The following is a 22,527-nucleotide window of genomic DNA, read 5'->3' on the forward strand; positions in this document are numbered from 1 at the left end:
GTATATAAACAATTCTCGGTTAAGTGACATCGAGAGATTATGTCGTTTTTATTTGCATTCAGCGTCTACCAAAGCTTACTGTGACACTCTGGGAACAGAGCCTCAAAGATAAGTCTCCTTACCGTTATGGTCTGAGCTCGATTCTTTCCTTACTGAGAGAATTCAGACGCTGGCTTGTTTGCGTGATATAAAAGGTATTGATTCGTCTAATTCAAATTCACGCAACGTTAAGGCACATTTGGTGAAAACTTCTGAATAAGTAAAATTCCACTCCAAACATCGTTGCTTCTTTTGCTCCAACGAAAGCCACACTTTGTATTCTTGCCCTCGATTCAAAAAGTTAACTTTTGACCAAAAATTGTCTTCTATTAAAAAACAAGAGTTGTGTTTCAATTGCCTTTCTAAAGGTCATTCGGTCAGTAAATGTCCAAGTCCCCATAATTGCAATATATGTTAAGGACGTCATCATAACCTTTTGCACAAACCTAATAGAGTGGCACACAATGATAATATCGCGTCAAATGCAACGCCCGTTCCCTCCACTGCCCAATCGGATTCTAATTTAGCTAATGTCGCTTCTACGTCTTCTGGGGCGAACCCTACCATAGTAAATCGACAAGTTTATCACACTTCTCACAAATCTAAAGTTCTTCTCGGAACTGCTATAGTCACCCTTGTGCACCAAGGTGCTTCGTATCCAGTGCGGGCCCTCATTGACCCTGCGTCTGAGGATACCTTTATAACTGTGCACTTGCAAAATAGAATCAAATTGTCGTCTCAATCCACCCTTGCAAACATTTCTGGTGTAAATGGTTCCCCTTCGGTCACTTCAAGAAAAATTTGTCGCATAAGGATAAGCTCTCGTTTAGATTCCCCAATTTCATTAGAAATCGATGCCTTTGTTCTCCCCAAAATTTCTGGCAATCTACCCTCCTTTGCTATCGATCCTGCTGTTTCGTGTGTCTTTCCTCAAATTCGTCTAGCTGATCCACATCTCTTTGATTGTCGTCCTGTCGATATGTTATTGGGTGCTGATTTATATCCTCAAATTCTGTTGCCTGGGGTACAACAAAACATTTTAGGTTCTCTTTTGGCGCAAAATTCTGTCTTCGGTTGGATTATTTCTGCTCCAATTTCATGTTCACCAGTTCGTGTCTTTACGACCACTTTAGAATTTGGTGAAGAAGACAGTCTAAATAAAAGTCTTCTGCGTTTTTGGGAACTTGAGGAGGCTCCCAAGCGCAAATTGCTCTCGCCATCTGACAAGTTTTGCGAGGAGAATTATAGGTCCACCACCACGAGGAATTCAGATGGTCGATATGTTGTCACCCTCCCTTTGCGAGCTGAGTTCCCACAATATTTGAAAGTTGGTGAGTCACGTCAGAATGTCTTGAGTCAACATCTTCGAAATGAAAAGTCCCTTTTATGCAAACCCTCCCTTAAAGATATGTACGATGCAGTTGTTCGCGAATACCTTGATTTAGATCATATGAAACTTGTCTCTCCTTCTCAAGCGCCAGATTTTTGTTATTTACCCCATCACACCGTTGTCAATTTAGAAAAACAGACCTCAAAATTGCGAGTAGTTTTCAATGCATCGAATAAGACTTCCACTGGTACAAGTCTTAACGATATTCTGCAAGTGGGACCAACACTCCAAGCTGACTTAGTCCATTTGATTGTGTGATGGCACTTATATCGATTTGTTTTTAATTGGGATATCACCCAAATGTATAGTCAGATTCGAGTCCACCCAAAACATACACCACTCCAAAGGATTTTATTTAGAGACACCCCTTGTGACCCCATTAAAGACTACGAATTGCAAACGGTCAACTTTGGCGTAAACTGTGCCCCTTATCTTGCCATACGCACTTTATTTCATCTTGCTGATGATTGTGAATCAGAATATCCTTTGGCTTCTAAAATATTACGTAAAAGTATGTATGTCGACGAAGTTCTTGCTGGCGGTCACGATATAACTTCCACTTTGCTTGCGCGTGACCAACTTATCACTTCCATGCCCACAGCTTGATTTCAGTTACGAAAATGGACCTCAAATGAAAAATCTATTCTTGAACGTTTACCCCCTAGTCACTTAGTCGATGCTCAAGTTCTATCATTCGTAGAAGCAAGCAAGTCCAAACCTTTGGGCGTAAGATGGAATGCCAGTCTAGACTCCTTCTATTTTGCGGTAAATCCAATTCCTATAAAATCTAATTACTCAAAGCGGGAAGTCCTTTCACATATAGCCAAATTATTTGATCCTGTAGGTTGGTTAGCTCCCGTTATTGTCGTTGCAAAGATTATAATGCAAAAAGTGTGGTTAGATAATATTAGATGGGACGATTCACTTCTTCAACTCAAACCTTCTGGCAAGAATTTGTTGAGAATTATCCCCAGGTCAATTCAGTTAAGATTCCGCGTTGGGTTCAATATGAGCCAAGCTCCGTAGCGGAATTGCACGTGTTTTCTGATGCTTCAGAGAATGCATATGCGGGGGTAATATATATTCGCATTAAGGACTCTTCTGGTAATATTAAGGAAATTTGTTATCATCCAAGACGAGAGTTACACCCATAAAGTCCGTTTCTCTTCCTCGGAGCTTTTAAAACGCATATTGAATGAAATAGACATTCCTATTCAAAAGTTATACTATTGGTCGGATTCAACAATTGTGTTAGCGTGGTTGCGAAAAACGCCTACTACTTGGACGACATTTGTAGCAAATCGCGTTTGTCGAATTCAACAAAACGTAGGAAGTGCCAATTACTTCACATTGGAATACTGATGAATTAACTCTACTTGAAACTAATATAGAGGTTCGAAGCGTGAAATCACATTTTTCATTTTTTACCCAATATGAAGATATTTTAGATAATTTTTCATCCTTGGATAGAGCGTTGCGAGTTTTATCTTATATGTTCCGATTTATACATCAAACTCATCCACGCTATCGTTCGCAAAATTCTTTTACCAGTAACGTTATAACTTCAGAGGAAATTGGAAAAGTTAAACGTCGTCTTGCCACCTTAGCACAAAAAGTTTACTACGCAACAGAATATGAGACCCTTATTGATAAACGCCATTTGTCCTCTAGTAGCTCCCTTCTGTCGCTTAACCCAGTGTTGGATGAATTCGGTGTCATGCGATTGAATGGTCGTTTGATCAAATCTGATACTTTAACTCTTGCGAAAAATTACCCCATCATTTTGCCGTATATGTCGTTTTACTCGTATCCTTGTTGAATATGTGCATACAAATTCCCTTCACGGTGGAAACCAACTAATGTTGCGTCTCCTTCGTATGGAGTATTGGACACCTCGAGTGAAAGTTCTGATCCGCACCGCAATTAGCCGCTGTAAAGTCTGTTTGTTAAAAATGCATCGACCATGTAATCAAAAAATTGTGTGCTCTCCCTCCCGAAAGAACTTCTGTTACTAGAGCCTTCACGAACACGGGAGTCGACTTTGCAGGTCCTTTTGAAATTAAGTCATTCACTGGTCGAGCCTGTCGTATAACGAAAGGATATGTCTGCGTGTTCGTCTGCTTCGCTACCAAAGCTGTCCATCTAGAAGCAGCATCTGATTTGTCCTCTGCTACGTTTCTTGCCACATTTTATCGTTTCGGTCGTCGTGACTGTCCAAAAACAATATTTTCAGACAATGGTACCAACTTTGTCGGTGCTTCTCGAGAACTTGAAAATGAGTTTAGGAAATTTATTCATGAAAGTCGTGATAAAGTTTGCTCTACCTTAGGATTTCAGGAACTTACTTGACAGTTTATACCAGCTGGTGTTCCCCACATGGGTGGGTTATGGGAGGCAGCGGTAAAAAGTTTTAAGAAACATTTTTATCGACATGCAAAACCCTTATCTTACACCTCTGAAGAATTCTCTACCATTTTGACTCGAATAGAGGCTTGTCTGAATTCTAGACCCTTTTGCCCGATGACAGATAATACAAATAATTTACTTGCACTTACTCCTGGACACTTTCGTTTAGGTGCTTTCCTCCTTTCTCCACCCAAACCCCTCACAGAAGAGTTACCATTGAGCTTAATTAATCGATATCGAAAGTTGAAAGCCTTAACACATCAATTTTGTCTTCGGTGGAAAGAAGAATATTTAGTCAGTCTCCATAAGCGATATAAGTGGAAATACCCCCAGAGAGATTTTGAAATAGATGATTTTGTTGTAATTGCCACCTACTTCATGGAAGTTAGGGCGTGTTGTCCAGACTTATCCAGGTATTGACGGGAAAGTTCGAGTTGTTGACGTCAAAACTGCCCAGGGAACAGTTAGGCGACCAGTCGTTAAATTAGTCGTCTTGCATAATTAAGCCGTTTTCTTTACTCTTCTTCTCGTTCGTGTTGTCATTTTATTGGTGTGTTAGTATGTCCTCTCAACAAGAACTATTCCCAGAGGTGATTTTGGATGACAAGGATGACAATTGAAAAACGCCTGCGGGCAGTAGCTTTCTGTCGGTATTGCTTTAATTTTTTAACCCCTGATCACATTTCTAAAAATTGTCCCGTCCTTCAGTCGTGTAGACATTGCAATGATCGCCACCACACGTTATTGCACAAGGAACGTAGGTCTCAAGAATTCAGCTCGCGCCGTGCACAGAACGTTTGGCCGACTACTGCCCATTACACGATCTTTGTCTTTGTCCCCCACTTTGTTGATACGAGTTTGCCTGTCACATTCTACCGTACCGGTCCGTGCGTTGCTTGACCCATGTTGTCAAGTAAGCCAAGTCTGCGCATCTCTTGTCTGACACCTTCGATGGCCAACCACTAAGATTAACCAATCAGAATACGCCGATTTTCTGATGGTCTCGCGATTTGATTCGGCACAAAGACAATTTGTTACGGCCAGTCTAGCCAATATAAACCGTGGTGTAACCCCTTCCATGTCGGCTCCACCTTCCGTGCGCGAGTCATTTGTAGGGTTGGAACTTGCCGATCCTAATTTTGATAGAGCTGGACCCATTGCAATGTTTTTATGGAATAAAATATTGAAATGAATTTGAAATGAATTGAATGCTCACAAAAACTGACCTTGGGTCCCTATTTTCCTTATTTATTAAGTATTTTTTATCCATATATTCTATAATATATATTTGTTGATACATATAGATGTATCACGGTGAGAGGCAATGTATAATATACATATGTTGACCTTCAACTTCCCGAGCTCAGTCAATCACGTTTGCTGGTTGACACAACGGGCATCTACCAGCAAGTTCCCTCAGCGGAGACCGCAGAGTTCAGATGCCACCGGGCGGTGGTTGTTGTTGGTTTTTCTCACCTTGGTACATGAGAGATTCTTGCTCTCATTGGAAGTAGTGTAGTAGTAGTAATATACGACAACGATCCTCAGCGATCACCGCGATCCTGTGCGATTCACTGAGCCCCAGCGTTCACTTGTCGTTTTGATTTGTAAGCGAAAGCACCAAGGCCTCTGACGCCACTCCAATTTACAAAGGTAAATTATTGTTGTAATTGAAAAGAAATAAATTCAATAAAACCACCAAACTAATTTTTGATATAAAACTAATCCCCCTTGTGTTCTCATTTATTTTCCTTATATTTTGTTTTGCATCAAACCCCTCATACAAACAAGTAGTTTCCAATAAGAAATATGTGTTGGGTTGGAAAACCATGTTGTAAGTAGAATCCAGAAATTTTAAAAATATCGAAAAATTCTAAAAAAAATTCAGTGGGTAATTCTAATCCAAATTGTTCGATAAAGTTTTAATTTTTTCCAAAAAAGTTTAAAAATCCACAAAGTTGTCCGGAAACTTAAATAGTGTTTTGTAATCCAAGTTGTATGTAGGGTTGTAAATCGCTTTACTGAAAAATATCGGATAACTGAAACTCGGCTCCTGCACCATTACATTTTTGGGTTGATCTCTCAATATTTACATCGCATAACTGAAACTCCGCATAACTGAAAACATCGGATTACTGAAACTATTGTAGAAGTCAAAAGTTGTTGTTTCCATTGAAATTACTCCGCTTTACTGAAAAAAGCACTGCTATCTGTTTTTCAATAGCTCCATAATGACATGTAGTTCAAATCAGTGCAATTACACAAGAACAAAATTACATAAAGTGTAAAAACAGAAACAAAACCTATCGATAGCTGGTGAGATCCGCTGATATCTGTTTACTTGGATAGGTGAAAACAACAAGAAAACAATTATAATAATTAAATATTTCCATATTAAACAGAAATGTCCAGCAAATATAAGTGTTTATCTTTTAAAGACAAACTAGAAATTATTTAAAGAGTGAAATCGGGAGTTCCTAGAAACGAAATTTGTGAACATTTTAAGTGTAGTGCAGCAACAACCACACGAATTATTAAAAATAAACAGACAATTGCCAATGTAGTGCACAAGAACAAAAATGTACTGATGAAACGGCAGAGACCAGGAGCGAATAAAACCGTTGAAGATGCGAATTATTAAAAATAAACAGACAATTGCCAATGTAGTGCACAAGAACAAAAATGTACTCATGAAACGGCAAAGACCAGGAGCGAATAAAACCGTTGAAGATGCGTTACTAATTTTTTTTAAAGATATGCGTTCTAAAGAAGCTACAATAACTGGGCCATTATTAATGGAAAAAGCCAAAGATTTTGCCAATAAACTCAATGTCGACTTTACACCATCGTATGGTTGGCTAGAGCGGTGGAAGAAGCGCGAGAATATTCACTTTAAAAACATTTATGTAGAAAAAGGTTCTGCTATTATAGTAGAAGCCAAAAAGTGGATAGACAAAATTTTTCCAATTTATCTTTCAGAATATTCTGCAGATAACATATATAAAGCTGACGAGTCAGCATTATTCTACAAACTTGTACTAAGTGGAACCTTAGCCAATAAAGGAGAAATTCCATCTGGACAAAAAATGTCAAAAGATAGAGTCACACTGTTGTTCATAACAAATTCAACAGGAAATGATAAATACATTTATTGTGTAGGAAAATCTAAAAGCCCAAGATGTTTTAGAAATAACGCAATTCCAGTAAATTATTATTCCAATTCAAAGGCATGGATGACAAAAATGTTATGGACCGAAATATTAAAAGACCTGGACATGCAGTTTAATAAAAATGATAAAAAAAAATTGTTCTTTTTGTTGGCAACGCATCATGTCACCAAATTATGGATGACGTTATTTTAAGCCTTATAAAATTAATATTTTTGCCACCAAATACAACATCTCTTATTCGACCCCTTGACCAGGGTATAATAAGATCATTTAAATCGCATTACAGACGTCGTTTGATATCGAAACAAATTTTGCATTTAGAATGTGGGTTGCCTCCAGAAGATTTTTTAAAGAAAATTAAGGAAGGATTACATATGTTCTGGAACTGCGTTACGACAGAATGTATTGTAAATTGCTTCAAAATTCGGGTTTTTCTTTAAATCAAGATACAAGTTACGACGTTGAAATTGTGGATGAAGAATTTGGTATCAATATCGAACGCCTAATTAATGCAGATGAAAATGAACCCTGTTGGGAAAGTTTGACAGATGATAGTATTGTAGAGTACATAACCCTTAGTACACAAGAAAACTCTGACGAAAATGTTGTACTTGAAGAAGACACCTCTGCTAAACCCGCCTTAAGAGATGCTTTTGCTTCAATTAATGTTCTTACTGATTATTTTCGAGACAATCCTGAAGCTCGACAAAAGCTTTACGACCTTGAAAATAGAATGTGTCAAGTGAATATTAAACAACTTACACAAAAAAATATAGAAGATTATTTCCATTGTAGTAAATAAGACTGATTTTTTAAGTTAACTTTTTTTACTTTTAATAAAAACACTGAAGTCTCCATAATTTATTTATCAAATTAGTTTTTTTTTCATTATACGACAGAATGTCAGTTATTTTATTATTTATGTTATGATCTCTTTACAAATAAAATTTGTTTAACTCATAAAAAGTGTACATGCGTGTTTTATGAATTTGTAGAATAGGCATTGGATTAATAAAAAATCCCTGATTATAAATTCGGATAACTGAAATTATTTTCAGTTATAAGAACTCCGCTTAAGTGAAAATATCGGATAACTGAAACGGACAAATTGATTTTTTTTTATTTTCAGTAAAGCGGAGTCGACTGTATAAGTTTTTTCCAAAGTAGTTAAAGTTTCGAAGAATTTATCCAAAAATTGCTTTGGGTATTTAAAAATCCCAAATGTGTAGGGTTATCAAAAATATTCTCCAAAAAATCTTAAAAGTTTCAATGATTTAGTTTGTAGCAAAGACTTTTTAGTTTGTAGCAAAGACAAACAGTTTTAGAGTTTAAACATTTTGTTCAAATATTTGTTGTTGTTCAAAATGCTTTGAACAGAAATGTTCAAAATACTTTGAACAGAATTTTGTATTACAGCAAATTTGATCTTTGGAGTGTTTTACGATAAGTGTCTAAAATCCCACATGCAACGTTGATAAGACTGTTGTGGTTGGTGGTGAGATTTTATGACGCATACGATGGGAAAACTCTCCACGGATAAAATTCTATAATTAGAACAAATAGTTTACTGATAAGTATTTTGTGTTTGAGATTAGGCTAAGAAAGAGTTGTTTCAGTAGAACCTAAGGACGCAAATCAGTATTTTTCCATAAAATGTAATAAAAATGTTTTTTTTCTCAAAAAGTGTTCAAATGTAAAAAATATTCATCAATGTGTAATGTCATGACTATCCATGTGTTATAACAAATTATATGAGGTTGCTAATATAAGTTTTTATAACCTTCAATTATTTTTGTTCAACAAATGGATTTCAGGTAAATTGTATGTGTTTTGCGATGACGCAAAATTTTCCACCAAAAATCGTAACATGGCGACTATGTATTAATATATATAGTAGTATGTATCTCCAGAAAATATGTAAGTGTAAATTATGACGCCGATAATTTCCCGATAAGTCGCGCCATAATTTATATATATATATATATATATACGCTTTGTATTTGATATATGTAAATTGTATGTAATAGGAATTCCAAAAAAATCAAAATTTTCCAGAAAAAATCCAATTATGTTATGTATTGGTCTGAGTCAGTAATTTTTACCAAATCCATTATGGTGCAAAAACAAGTTTAATGTAAAAAATTCCAAAATTCAAAGTTCGAATGTACCAATTCTTTTTAGTTGAAGTCCCTTGACCACGAATATACCTTTGGTTTTTCTGGGTCACTTCGAAAATTAGTTTTATAACGGTAAATGTAGAGAAAAACGTGATCTCATAGATTTTCAATTTGAAACGCGAATAACTTATTTACTTTCTAACGGATTTACATTATTCTTCTTTTCTTTCGAAGAATTTTTTCTTTCAAACAAGATATATATTTGGTAAATCGGTTCAGAAAAGAAGTTATACGCGTTTCAATGTGAAAACCACGTTTTTCTCTACATTTACCGTTATAAAACTAATTTTCGAAGTGACCCAGAAAAACCAAAAGTATATTCGTGGTCCAGGGACTCCAACTAAACGGAATTGGTACATTAACCCCTGAAAAAATTTTTTGTTTTGTTTTGTATCACAGTGTAATTTATGTATGTGTTAGTGGGTTTTATTTTTGCGAGGTACTCTCTTTTTCTCTCTCTCCACTGAGATTTCTAATTTTTTCAAAATTTAGACAAAAAATTCCCAAAATTTGAAAAGTTTGTATGTAAATGTTCAAAAAATCAGGTTTGTGTGTATATGTGTCTATATGGACGTATGTGTGTATTCCCTCTGTACGCTAGGGTCAACGTCAGTCATTGGTTTAATATGTGTGATTTTGGGGAATTTTGCCCAAAAGTGTGAAATTATTTACACAGGTGCTTCAACAGGGAATGCTGTTGCCTGTAATGCCCAACGAGAACTATCTCCTTGCTGTCCGCTGTGCTTTTTAAAGCCTACTTATGTTTTCCAATGTTATTGGAAGGCAACAAAGGGTATTGGCTAGCGGCAGCGAATGTATGTATGTTAGTGTGTACATATTTATTTGTAAATATTGGGTACAGCTACATTTACAGTGGCATCCAATAAGTATGGTACCAGACCATACAAATGGTCTATACCCAAATTAATATTGCAGTAACGAACTCACGGAAGAGGTCGAAACACAATAATGTCAAAGGGAATTATGGTAACAAAAAAATAATGTGAGACTATTAACCGATAACGATGCGAAAAAGGAACAGGTTCCCCTAATATTAAAGCAATAAGTGAATCTATCTTCAAGCTCAGTTACTTTTCAAAAAAAAAAAAAAAAAAAACACATCATTAAATGGAGAAATGTAATTTTTTCTACAGACACGGGAGCCGATATATCAGTAATTAAAATCGGTAAAGTCCTACACGAACAAATAGATGAGCAGAAAACAACTAAGATTAGTGGTGTAGGTCATTGTTTAATACGATCGCTTGGAAAAGTTGCAGCAGATTTAATTGCTGAAAACTTGCTAATAGGACATGAATTTCATGTTGTTAATGACAGTTTTTCAATTCCATCCGATGGAGTTATAGGTATGGATTTTATAAAAAAACATGATTGCCTTCTCGACTATCAAGAAAATTATGACATTGCCCTAAAAATGTGTTAAAGTCTGAGGTAATACGACTTATAAATATTCAGACTACGGTAAAAGAAGTATTAATACCAAACCAAATGCTACAAAATGGTGTATACATTGGAAGTTCTATAATTTCTAGTTCAATGACTCTATGAAAAATTATGAATATGACGAACGAAGATATGGTTATTTCTGACCAAAAGATTCGAATTGGGAAATTGAAAGACTACTATTTTATAGAGCAGAACCAATCATGTAAAAAAATGAAAAAATTATCACATCATTTTTCAAAATTTGACAAAAAAGACAAATTGAGAAAATTCTGTTCTGAATTTTTGACATTTTTTCTTTGGAATCCGAAACAAATAGCAAAAAATAATTTATACGAGCAGAAACTACGGTTAATAGATAATGAGAAAGTCAATAAACAGGTTAATGATGAAATAGTTGAACCATCGGTATGAGTATATAGTAGCCCAATTTTGTTGGTTCCTAACAAATCCTTACCAGAGTCTGAACAAAAAAGATAGATAATAGTAATCAACGACTATTATAAATAAAAAAACTTATATCCGACAAGTTTTCACTTCCTCACATAGACGACGTTTTGGATCAATTAGGTAGAGCCAAATATTTCTTTTGTTTGGATCTAATATATGTGTTTCATCAAATTGAATTAGATGCGGAATACAGAGACTATACATCGTTTTTCCATAGTGAAGTGATATGTTTGTCTTCAAAGTTCAGTAATTATTATTATTTTTGCGCTCATTGATTAAAGTAAATATTTCCACATTTCCAGTCATAATTTTTTTAATTAAGACTTCTAAAAGTGAAAATTTTATTATGGAGCCTTCAGGTGTTTGAGCATATGAAAAATATTTGTTAATTTAGATAAATGTTTTCGAAATATTGAAAAAATAAGGAAATTGTCCCAAAAATTAGGTATTTTTGCTGTTTGTATTGGATTTCAACTGAATTATCGGTGAAACATAGTAAAACTTTATTTGCAGTGTGTCTTCAAAGTTCAGTAATTATTATTATTTTTGCGCGCATTGATTAAAGTAAATATTTGCACATTTCCAGTCATAATTTTTTTAATTAAGACTTCTAAAAGTGAAAATTTTATTATGGAGCCTTCAGGTGTTTGAGCATATGAAAAATATTTGTTAATTTAGATAAATGTTTTCGAAATATTGAAAAAATAAGGAAATTGCCCCAAAAATTAGGTATTTTTGCTGTTTGTATTGGATTTCAACTGAATTATCGGTGAAACATAGTAAAACTGCTTGTATTTTCTTAAAGTATGAACTTTCACCTTATAAACTCCAAAACTTGTTGCATTTTTTGACTTATTAAAGAAATTGTAAAATAAATATTGGATTGTCGCTAAAAATATTGGATTGATTGTTGACCAACCAAAACCAGGCTTTGGAAACTAAAACGATGGTAATTCGGAAAAGCGCTTTTTTAAGAATTCTGAAAAGTATCTGCAGAAATTACAAAAATTGATTTACAAATGATAAAAAATATGCACAAAATATTGATAGTTGTTTCTGGTGGCATTGAAGACAAAACACTGAAAGGCCATTTGTTAAAAATTATCCATGGTATTATATGCCTCCTAATCTACATAAATACTACATTCACGGGCCAGAAATTATAGCACTTGCACCATTGCCTATTGGTCAGCTAACTGAAAAATCCCAGGAAGCCAGAAATAAGGATTTCAAAAGCTATATGGAGCACTTTTCCGTAAATTCAGTCGGGAAAATACAATACAAGACGTCTTTAATAGATTTATTTTATGTTCAGATCCATTTATTTCGAGCAAGAGGAAGATTTGTATAGAGAAAATACATCAAATGCCTCAGACTTCTTTGGAGTTACTTATTCTTACCCAAAATGAAAATGATAATGATGACGAAGATGATGTGGATAATGAAGATGACGACTATTTTAACGAATTGTACGATGATTAAGAAGTAAACGATTATTATTAAGTAAACTAATTTTATAATGGTTGTGAACTAAATGATGATTAATAATACTTTTAAAAGTAATGAAATTAAGTATATATAAAAAAAACAGTACAATTATATTGTTTTCAATTATTTTTTCCTGTAATGGCTGTTTGTTTTACTTTTATACTTTGGTTTTTGTTTATGCATATTGATCAATAAGATATAATAATATTTTATAATGTAACTTTTTTAAAATATATGGAATTTGAAGAAAAAAAATCGGATTTTAATTTGAAATTTTGGGTATAAAAATACAGATTAAATATTTATTAATTTTTATTTTTTAAGAACATTTTTTCTAAAAGTACATTAAATATGCTCTAATTTTCAATTGTATTTCCTAATTTATCATTTTTAGTTGAAAAGTTACAGCGAAAATTGTGATATAAGACCACTTTTTCCAAATTACAAAAAAAGGCCATAAACGATTGAAACAATTTTGTTTTTATTTTTTTCCTTTCTAATTATGCTTTTTTATGCATTTATGAACATCCATCAATAAAAAAATAACAATATTATAAAATTACTGCTTTCCTGAATTAATCGCCACTTTACCTACCGATCAACCCTATGTGCGACGGCAGCAAATATTCGATCATTGACAATTTTCCTACACCAAAAAATAGTGATGAAGCTAAATCGGACTGATTAAATGCCTTTAACATATTAACCATCATCTAAATTAACTATAATGAGACTTGATTTAAAAGAATATGACTTTACAGTCGAATATATATTGCGGGAAAATACAACAATGGGGAAGTTACGCTGCCCCGTCTTGATTTTGAGGATATTAAGGAACAACTAGACTTCAGGCAAAACAAGGCAAGTCAAATCAGATATATAATGATAGACTGCCAAAAAAATCGGAATGTTTAAGAGTGTTTGATGCAATAAATGCCCATGAGCAAAGTAAAATACAACAATTGCATTTTACGGAGTATACAGTTATCAAAAAAAGGAAGCAAGTACTTTCTCATTTTTTGTTGAAAGGCATATTGATTAATAAAAATTTATACTTAGGTCATCTCTTTTTAAAGCCTAAAAAATAGCTTACAATATTAGTCTGACAACCTTTACGCCATCACTTGATGTTTACATACATTCATAGGAGTAGATAGAGAAACTTTTAAAAATAAAGCAAATGAAATCTTGCAAAATTCAAATTTACAACTTGTGTTCATACCAAAACCAAATATGTCAAACAATGTCAAAAAATGCCAGACAGAAAACAGTTCTGTTAAAAGCAGGGAGTCATTAATAACAACACCAACTCCACAAAAAGCTTTTGAAAGAGTTATAATCGACAAAATCGGTCCACTACCAAGGACTAATTCACAGAATGAATACGCTGTGACAATCATGTGAACCATGTACTCATATATATCTATGCCATCTAATGAATTTTTTTTCGACGTTCCCACGCCTCTCTTTCACAACCCTGCCGACCGAGGGGGCGACCTTTCCTTACGTAGGGGTCGCGTGCACACCATGATCCGTATCATGATGGGATTTGAGAGTGGAACAGAAAACCAGCTACAGAATCTAGTTCTACAGCCAGTTTGTTATTAAGTTTTACTACTCACAATAATATTAGATTTTTTTTGTTCTACGCTCAAGCAAAAATCTACATTAGAGTATACAGAGTTAAAGTCAATACACATTTTACTAAGAGGATCGCCCATAGATTAATGCGTGCGGTGGAAGTCTACATATAACTGTTGATAGTGTCTACTAGATCGGACAGGATAATTTATTCTAATAGAAGAAATTAGGAAATCTGAAGGTATATTACCATTTAATATTTTAGTACCATCATAGTATTCAACATAATACGTCAACTTTTCAATGTAGGCAAACGAATTAATTTTAACCTGCTAGTATTGTTGTGATAAAAACGTAGCTTTACTTTGTGCCAATAAAATTGTATTTAAGTATTAAGAATGACAATAGAGATGAGAAAAAATATAAAATGACGTTTGTTTGACATATGCAAATTAGGGATGGTAATTAATAAGTACAGTAATAAAAGTACACGTTTTCAACACCCTCACATGTTGGATATTTAATTCAGTTCAATATTCATATATGCTAAAAATATCAAGATCTCAAAAAATAAAAAAGAAATTGTAAATTTAGAATTCAAAATTATATAAAATGAATTAAAATTCAACATAAACCCATATGCTGCAAACAAAAAAGATTTTTTTCCTAGGTTACTGCCTTCGTCAGGCTATCTGCACCCATTTCATATGTAGGCACGTACATGATGGAAATAATCCCTTTTTCGACTGTCTCTCGCATGAAATGGTATTTTATGTCGATGTGCTTGGATCTCGGTCGAAATCCATCTGACTCTGTTAATTTAATAGCGCCTTGATTATCGCAGTGTAAATTAATAAATCGGATAGCTCTGCAATCTAGTTCAGCAGCTAGCTGCTTCAACCATAGTGCTTCCTGGATAGCTGCTGACATAGCCGTATACTCGACCTCAGTGGTAGATATTGCTACAGTAGGTTGACATTTGCTTGCCCATGTAATTGCTGCATTTGACATTTTAAATACATACCCTGTACACGAACGACGTTTGTCGATGACAAACGCCCAGTCGGCATCAGAGTATCAATGCCAGTTCTGGCAATCCATCTGATGTATATTTCAATTTAAAGTTGATGGTACCCTTAAGGTAACGCATGAGTCGTTTAACTGCTTTCCAATGGGCGATGCTGTAATTTTCATTGAATCTGCTTACATCATTGACTGCAAATGCGATGTCCGGCCGCGTGCACTGTGCTAGGTATAATAAACTACCCACCGCTTCTTGGTAAGGTATCTTTGCCAGTTCATCTTCTTTAACGCTTTCTGAACTCATACTAATCGAAAGTTTTTGATTGCAGTCACTAGGTGTTAAAATAGGTTTACAATCTTCCATATTGAAACGCCGTAAAATAGCTTTAATACAACTTTTGATCGTTCCCATATCTATCATTTTGAATGACCTACAAAGTGCATCTTTGATTTGTTTTAAAATATTGAAGCCCTTCGGTCCAATAAGTGACCACCAAATGTTTTCAGCACTGCCTCTAGCTTCAGATTCCACTGCCTTCCAGCTTGTTTAAAACCATACATTGCTCGATTCAATTTGCACACTAACGTTGAACCATCGTGGAATCCTTCTGGTTGAGCAATATATATTTCCTCTTCCAGGTTACCATGCAGAAATGCTGTCAGCCAATGCGATCAAGTAACGTATGGTTGAGTACCGTACCACAGGAGAAAAAATTTCAGTGTAGTCCATTCCATAGACTTGGCTACAGCCCTTTGCGGCCCTTTGGTAAATACCCATTTCGTTTTGATTGCCTTTCTTCCCATTGGCAATTCCATTAGACTCCATGTATTGTTCTCTCTTAACGAATCAATTTCGCTATCCCTTGCCTCTTTCCATTTCATAACATCGGGCTTATTCATAACTTTTTCAACTGTAACAGGGTCCAAATCGTCTACATTATAAGTTATATAAGTTACATACCCTTCACGTAGAATTGGCTTTGGTGTCCTAGCAGTTCGTCGAAGAATTCCATTTTATTCCAACATAACTGGCTCGTTAGGAACATATTGTGGATCATTGACAGCATCTTCTTCGACCAATTCGTCAACACTGGTACATTGCTGATTCTCAAACGTTGTTACCGGCAATGTATTTATAGGCTGTATGCTGTTCTTTTGGTCAATAGCCCTCACTCGATCCGGCATTTCTTCTTTAATCTGAACTTTGATTTCGGATGGGTCGGTTTTTTCGTGAAAAATGACGTCACGGCTTATCACCAATTTTTTAGTGTTGGGATCTATACAACGAATGCCTTTTGTATTTACATTATATCCGACGAAAATCATCTTCTTTGCTTTTCGTCTCAGCTTCTTACGACATTGTTTTGGAATGTGTACCATTACTGGGGACCCAAAAATTCGAATGTGTCCAACATCAACTTTGGTACCTGACCACATCAACTCCGGTGTCTTATCTTTCAATGTCGAGCAAGCTGAGCTATTTATTAAATACGGTGCCATGTTAACTGCTTCTGCCCAATAATCGCCGCTCAGTCCAGCATCAAAAAGTATACACTTTGCACGTTCAATAATAGTGTGATTCATGCGCTCTGCTTTGCCATTTTGTTCAGGAGTGTACACATACATTTGTCAGCTGATGTTGAATGCCTTTAGCACGACAAAATTTATCAAATTTACTCGAACAATACTCACTGCCATTATCTGTGCGAGTAATTTTTAATGACTTGCCTGTCTGCTTTTCAACAAAGGCTTCAAATTCAATAAAAATATCCAGCACAGAAGACGTCTCTTTTAAAAAGTAGACGAACACTTTTTTCGAATAGTCGTCAATGAAAGTCAAAAGATATTTTGCACCTGCAATGGATTTCGTTTCTATCGGTACAACTATATCCGAATGGACAAGTTCCAGCAAATCGTTTGTGTAACTCTGGCTTGTTTTAAATGGCTTCCGAGATTGTTTTCCTTCAGCACACACTTGACAATTCTGCATTTTAATTTTTTCAGCTTGTAAATTCAATTTACTGGTTTACAATATGCCAGTTCAATCAAATTTTGGTTATAGATTGAGCACCCACTTTTATTAAAAACCAACGTATTACCCTTTTGTACGGTTTTGTATACTGACAATAAGTTCGCCGGCAACTCTGGTACATGCAATACATTTCCCTTTTGTACGGTTTTGTATACTGACAATAAGTTCGCCGGCAACTCTGGTACATGCAATACATTTGTGACATCAATTTCGTCACCACACAAAAACAATTTCGATCTGCCTTCACCTAAAACTTGCATTTTCACGTCATTTGCAGTTAAAATCTCTTTAACATTTGAAGCACTGCGTTCTAGAAGTAAATCTTCATTTTTCATTGCCTCCTTAACTGTAAATGCTCTCTTAGCAAATTCAGACTTGTTGTTGTTGTCTTGCGTTTTTCTCTGTTCTTTATTCTCCTTCTTTTTGCATTCTGCACTAACATTCCCCCGGCCTCCGCATGAATAACATTTAATAAAGCGACGATTATTTGCTCTCCTTGTGTTGTGCTTACTTCCACCTTTACCAAGAAACGCACTATTGTTTTTGTTGTCACATGAATACTGTGTTTCTAAAAGCTTCATCTTTATGTCATCGGCATTAATTTTTGGACATGCTTCGAAACTCAATATTAACGGTTTGTATTCTTCCGTTAGTCCTGCAAGCATAATTGTAGCCAGCCAATCGTCGTCTATATTGAAACCAATGCATGTTAATTTACTCGCCGTTGTCATGATTTGATCGATGTAAATCTGCATACTTTCGCTTTCTGCGAGGCGAATTGAAATTAAAGCACGCAGCAGCCCAATTTTTCTCATAAACCCGCGGTATTTGTATATATTTTGGAATTTAGTCCAAATTCCCATGCCGTTGTACATGTCCTAATGTGAACAAACAACTCCGGCTCCACACTTAGCGCCAACGTATATTTGATGTGCTTAGTTTTTCCTGCGACTTATCTTTGCACACATTTAGATTGTCAGAAGATGGTAGAGTGCAATCTCCTAATTGCCTCAACTCCAAGTAGTTTTCCATGGCAAATGCCCAATTTTGGAAATTATCACCACTCTTCAACTTCCCAATCCCAAAGTAAGATCCGGTTGCCATTATGAATTTACTTTTATTAACCTGGACAAACAAGATTAACAAAATCATGACGAACGCACTTTAAATTCACTAATTCAGAAATCACATGTACTATTTATCTGGGATCAATACTGGGCCCATAACCTGCTGTGATAAAAGCGCAGCTTTATTTTGTGGCGATAAAATTAGAAGTGAAGTTTTTATTTAAGTATTAAGAATGACAATAGAGAGGAGAAAAAATATAAAATGACGTTTGTTTGACATATGCAAATTAGGGATGGTAATTAATAAGTACAGTAATAAAAGTACATGTTTTCAACAAGTATAAGATGGCAACATAAAACTACTATTCCAATGTAATCCTCGTAGTGCAAAAAGTAAAAATTGTTTCTGCACGGATTCAATTTTTTCAGAATATATAATGCATATTGGGGATCCCATACAACAGAACCATATTCTAAAATAGGTCTAACATGAGACGTAAATAGTTGTTTCGTTATATATGGATCCGAGAATTATTTGGCCCACCGTTTTATAAATCCTAAGACACCATAAGCTTTATTTACCATAGATATAACATGATTGTTAAAATTTAATTTTGGATCCATTAGAATACCAAGATCAACGAAAGAATCTACAGTTGATAAAACCGAACCATTAATATAGTAATGTCTTATCGAAGAAGAATTTCTAGAAAAACACATATGCTTACATTTATTAAAATTCAAGTCCATACAATTTAGGCTGCACCATTGAAATAGGCTTTTTAAATCATGCTGGAGTAAATCAGCTTGCTTTTCAGAACGATGGGTAATGAACAACTTGACATTATGTGCAAATATTTCTCTTGTTTGGATCTAATATATGCATTTCATCAAATTGAATTAGATGAGGAATCCAGAGACTATACATCCTTTTCAACAGATAATGGTTCTTCTAGATTCAAGAGATTGTCGTATAGAATTAAGTCACTCCACCGAATGGTGACCTTAGCATTTTCTGGACTTTCACCAGCCCAAGCATTTCTTTTTATGGACGATTTTATAGTAATTGGCTGCTCGAAAGGGCATATGTTAAAAAAAATACAACGCTGTATTTAGAATGTGCCGTAAGTACAACCTTAAATTAAATCCTGATAATTGAAAAATTTTCCATAGTGAAGTGATATGTTTTTGTCGCAAAGGTACTGACAATGAAATCCTGCCCGACGGCAGCAAATATTCGATCATTGAAAATTTTCCTACACCAAAAAAAAATAGTGATGAAGCTAAACGCAATTATTATAGACTATTTATTTCAAATTTGGCCGATCTATCCTGGCACCTTAACAGATTGGCTAGGAAAAAAATCAGTCACTAAGTCCATGGATATTGTAATATCCAGATTTTAAGAAGGAGTTCTGCATTACAACTGACGCAAGTAAATACCCATGTAATGCAGTATTAAGTCAATACCACAATGGTATTCAATTGCCAATTGCATATGAGTCTAGATTTTTTAATAAGGGAGAGATCAATAAGTCCACAATAGAACAAGGATTAGCGAACATTCACTGGCCATATTATATTTTATACCATACATTTATGGGAAAAATTTCTTCATTCGGACTGATCAAAGGCCTTCCATGAAAACTCCATCGTCTAAATTAACTATAATGAGAGTTGATTTGGAGGAATAGGACTTTACAGCTGAATATATTAGGGGAAAGACAACAACGGGGAAGTTACGCTCTTCCGTCTTGAATTTGAGGATATTAAGGTAACAACTAGACTTCAGGCAAAACAAGGCAAGACAAATCAGATATATGATGATAGACTGCCAAAAGAATCGGAATGTTTAAGAGTGTATGATGCAATAAATGCCCATGACCAAAGTAAAATATCATAATTGCATTTTACGGACGATAAAGCTGTTATCCAAAAAGGGAAGCAAGTACTTTCCCAATTTTTGTTGAAAGATATATTGATTAATAAAAATTTATACTTAGGTCATAACTTTTTAAAGCCTAAAAAATAGCTTACAATATTAGTCTGACAACCATCACGCTATCACTTGATGTTTACATACATTCCTAGGAGTAGACAGAGAAACCTTTATAAATAAAAGATATTAAATCTTGAAAGATTCAAATTTACAAATGTCAAATGTCAAATAATCCCAGACAGAAAACAGTTCTGTTAAAAGCAATCAGTCATTAATAATAACACCAACTCCACAAAAAGCTTTTGAAAGAGTTATAATCGACTAAATCGGTCCACTACCAAGGTCTAAGTCACAGAATGAATACGCTGTGACAATCATATGAACCAGGTACTCATATATCTATGCCAACTAATGATTTTTTTCGACGTTCCCACGCCTCTATTTCCCACCCCTGCCGACCGAGGGGGCGACTTTCCCTTACGTAGGAGTCGGGTACACACCATGATCCGTATCATGATGGGATTTGAGAGTGGAATAGAAAACCAGCTACAGAATCTACTTCAAAAGCCAGATTGTTATTAAGTTTTACTACTCACAATAATATTAGATTTTTTTTTGTTCTACGCTCAAGCAAAAATCTACATTAGAGTATACAGAGTTAAAGTCAATACACATTTTACTAAGAGGATCTCCCATAGAGAATTGATTGTGTCTACTAGATCGGCCAGGATTATTTATTCTAATAGATATTTTCAGTACCATCATAGTATTCAACAGAATACGCCTACTTTTCAATGTAGGCAAACGAATTAATTTTAACCTGCTAGTATAAGATGGCAACATAAAACTACTATTCCAATGTAATCCTCTTAGTGCAAAAAGTAAAAATTTTTTCTGTACGGATTCGATTTTATCAGAATATATTGCATGTTGGGGATCCCATTCACCAGAACCATATTCCATAATAGGTCTAACAAGAGACGTAAATAGTTGTTTCGTTATATATGGGTCCGAGAATTATTTGGCCCACCGTTTTAAAAATCCTAAGACACCATAAGCTTTATTTACCATAGATATAACATGATTGTTAAAATTTCATTTTGGATCCATTAGAATACCAAGATCAACGAAAGAATCTACAGTTGATAAAACCGAACCATTAATATAGTAATGTCTTATCGAAGAAGAATTTCTAGAAAAACACATATGTTTACATTTATTTAAATTCAAGTCCATACAATTTAGGCTGCACCATTGAAATAGGCTATTTAAATCATGTTGGAATAAATCAGCTTGCTTTTCAGAATGATGAGTAATGAACAACTTGACATCATCTGCATACATTAGCAATTTGGAATGCGATACAGAATTTGGCAAATTATTTACAAACAATAGAAACAGAATCGGGCCTAGATGACTTCCTTGCGGATCACCGGATGGAACATTAATCGATTTTGAAAGACATCCCTCAAACAAAACTAGTTGTGTCGTAAGAAGAAATCCCATTTCCCAAATTTATACTAAAACCAATATGATTTAATTTATAAAGTAAAAGTTCATGGTTAACCCTATCAAGAGCTTTACTAAAGTCTGTATAAATTGCATCCGTTTGCTTGCGCTGAACAAATCTCTTTATCATAGTAGAAGTAAAGTGTATAAAATTGGTAATAGTTGAAAGACCACTACGAAAACCATGTTGATATGGACTTAACAATGGTTGAATTTTGTGTGAAATTACAGTAGTAATTAACTTTTTGAACAATTTTGGAATAGCACTTAATTTAGCAATTCCTCTATAATTCGAGACATTTGTTAGACTGCCAGATTTGTGTAAGGGTATTATATAAGACTTCTTCCAACAAGTAGGAACATAACCATATTTAAGAGAATAATAAATTAATAACGTTAGAGGTAATGCTAATGTATATGAACAATATTTTAGAATTATGCTGAGTATGCCATCAGAGCTTGAACATTTAATAGGTTTTAAACTACGTAGATTTTTAGAGACCTCTCGACTTTGTAAGAAAGGCTTAAATATTTGATCTATTTTTGATTGTTGATAAGGATATGGATCTTTAATCTTATAAGTAGTACAGTATTTTTCACAATTTGCACAATTGCACAAATTTTTGTTCAATTATCCGATACCGGCTTAATTGAACTGTTTGTTCAGTTACTGAAATCACGCATATCTAAGTATCTAAATCTGAACCGATTTTCACAAAATTGAGCACACACTATCCTAGTCATAAATCAATATGCTAGCTAAATTTCGAGAAACCTTTAAAAATAAAAGAA

At 34.6% G+C, this 22,527-nt stretch overlaps 1 protein-coding gene across 1 annotated transcript; it reads left to right on the forward strand.

The window, feature by feature from the left end:
- The first annotated feature begins 6,462 nt into the window (after positions 1-6,462).
- LOC133327561 (jerky protein homolog-like) lies at positions 6,463-11,060 on the forward strand. The gene is made up of 3 exons (XM_061536078.1): positions 6,463-6,751; positions 7,452-7,742; positions 10,966-11,060. Exons 1-3 carry the CDS (start codon positions 6,463-6,465, stop codon positions 11,058-11,060), a joined length of 675 nt encoding a protein of 224 aa, XP_061392062.1.
- Positions 11,061-22,527: the final 11,467 nt, after the last annotated feature.

The sequence above is a fragment of the Musca vetustissima genome, unplaced genomic scaffold (assembly GCF_032173495.1).
Source record: "Musca vetustissima isolate MV318-11 ecotype Yass unplaced genomic scaffold, APGP_CSIRO_Mvet_v1 utg227918, whole genome shotgun sequence".
NCBI lineage: Eukaryota > Metazoa > Arthropoda > Insecta > Diptera > Muscidae > Musca > Musca vetustissima.

Excerpts from the sequence above, each read along its gene's own strand:
- LOC133327561 (XM_061536078.1), top strand. The coding sequence starts at position 6,463 with ATGCGAATTATTAAAAATAAACAGACAATTGCCAATGTAGTGCACAAG. Across the intron at positions 6,752-7,451 it reads AAACATTTATGTAGAAAAAG|ATACAAGTTACGACGTTGAA; the intron begins GTTCTGCTATTA and ends CTTTAAATCAAG. Across the intron at positions 7,743-10,965 it reads CGACCTTGAAAATAGAATGT|CAAAAAATAATTTATACGAG; the intron begins GTCAAGTGAATA and ends CGAAACAAATAG.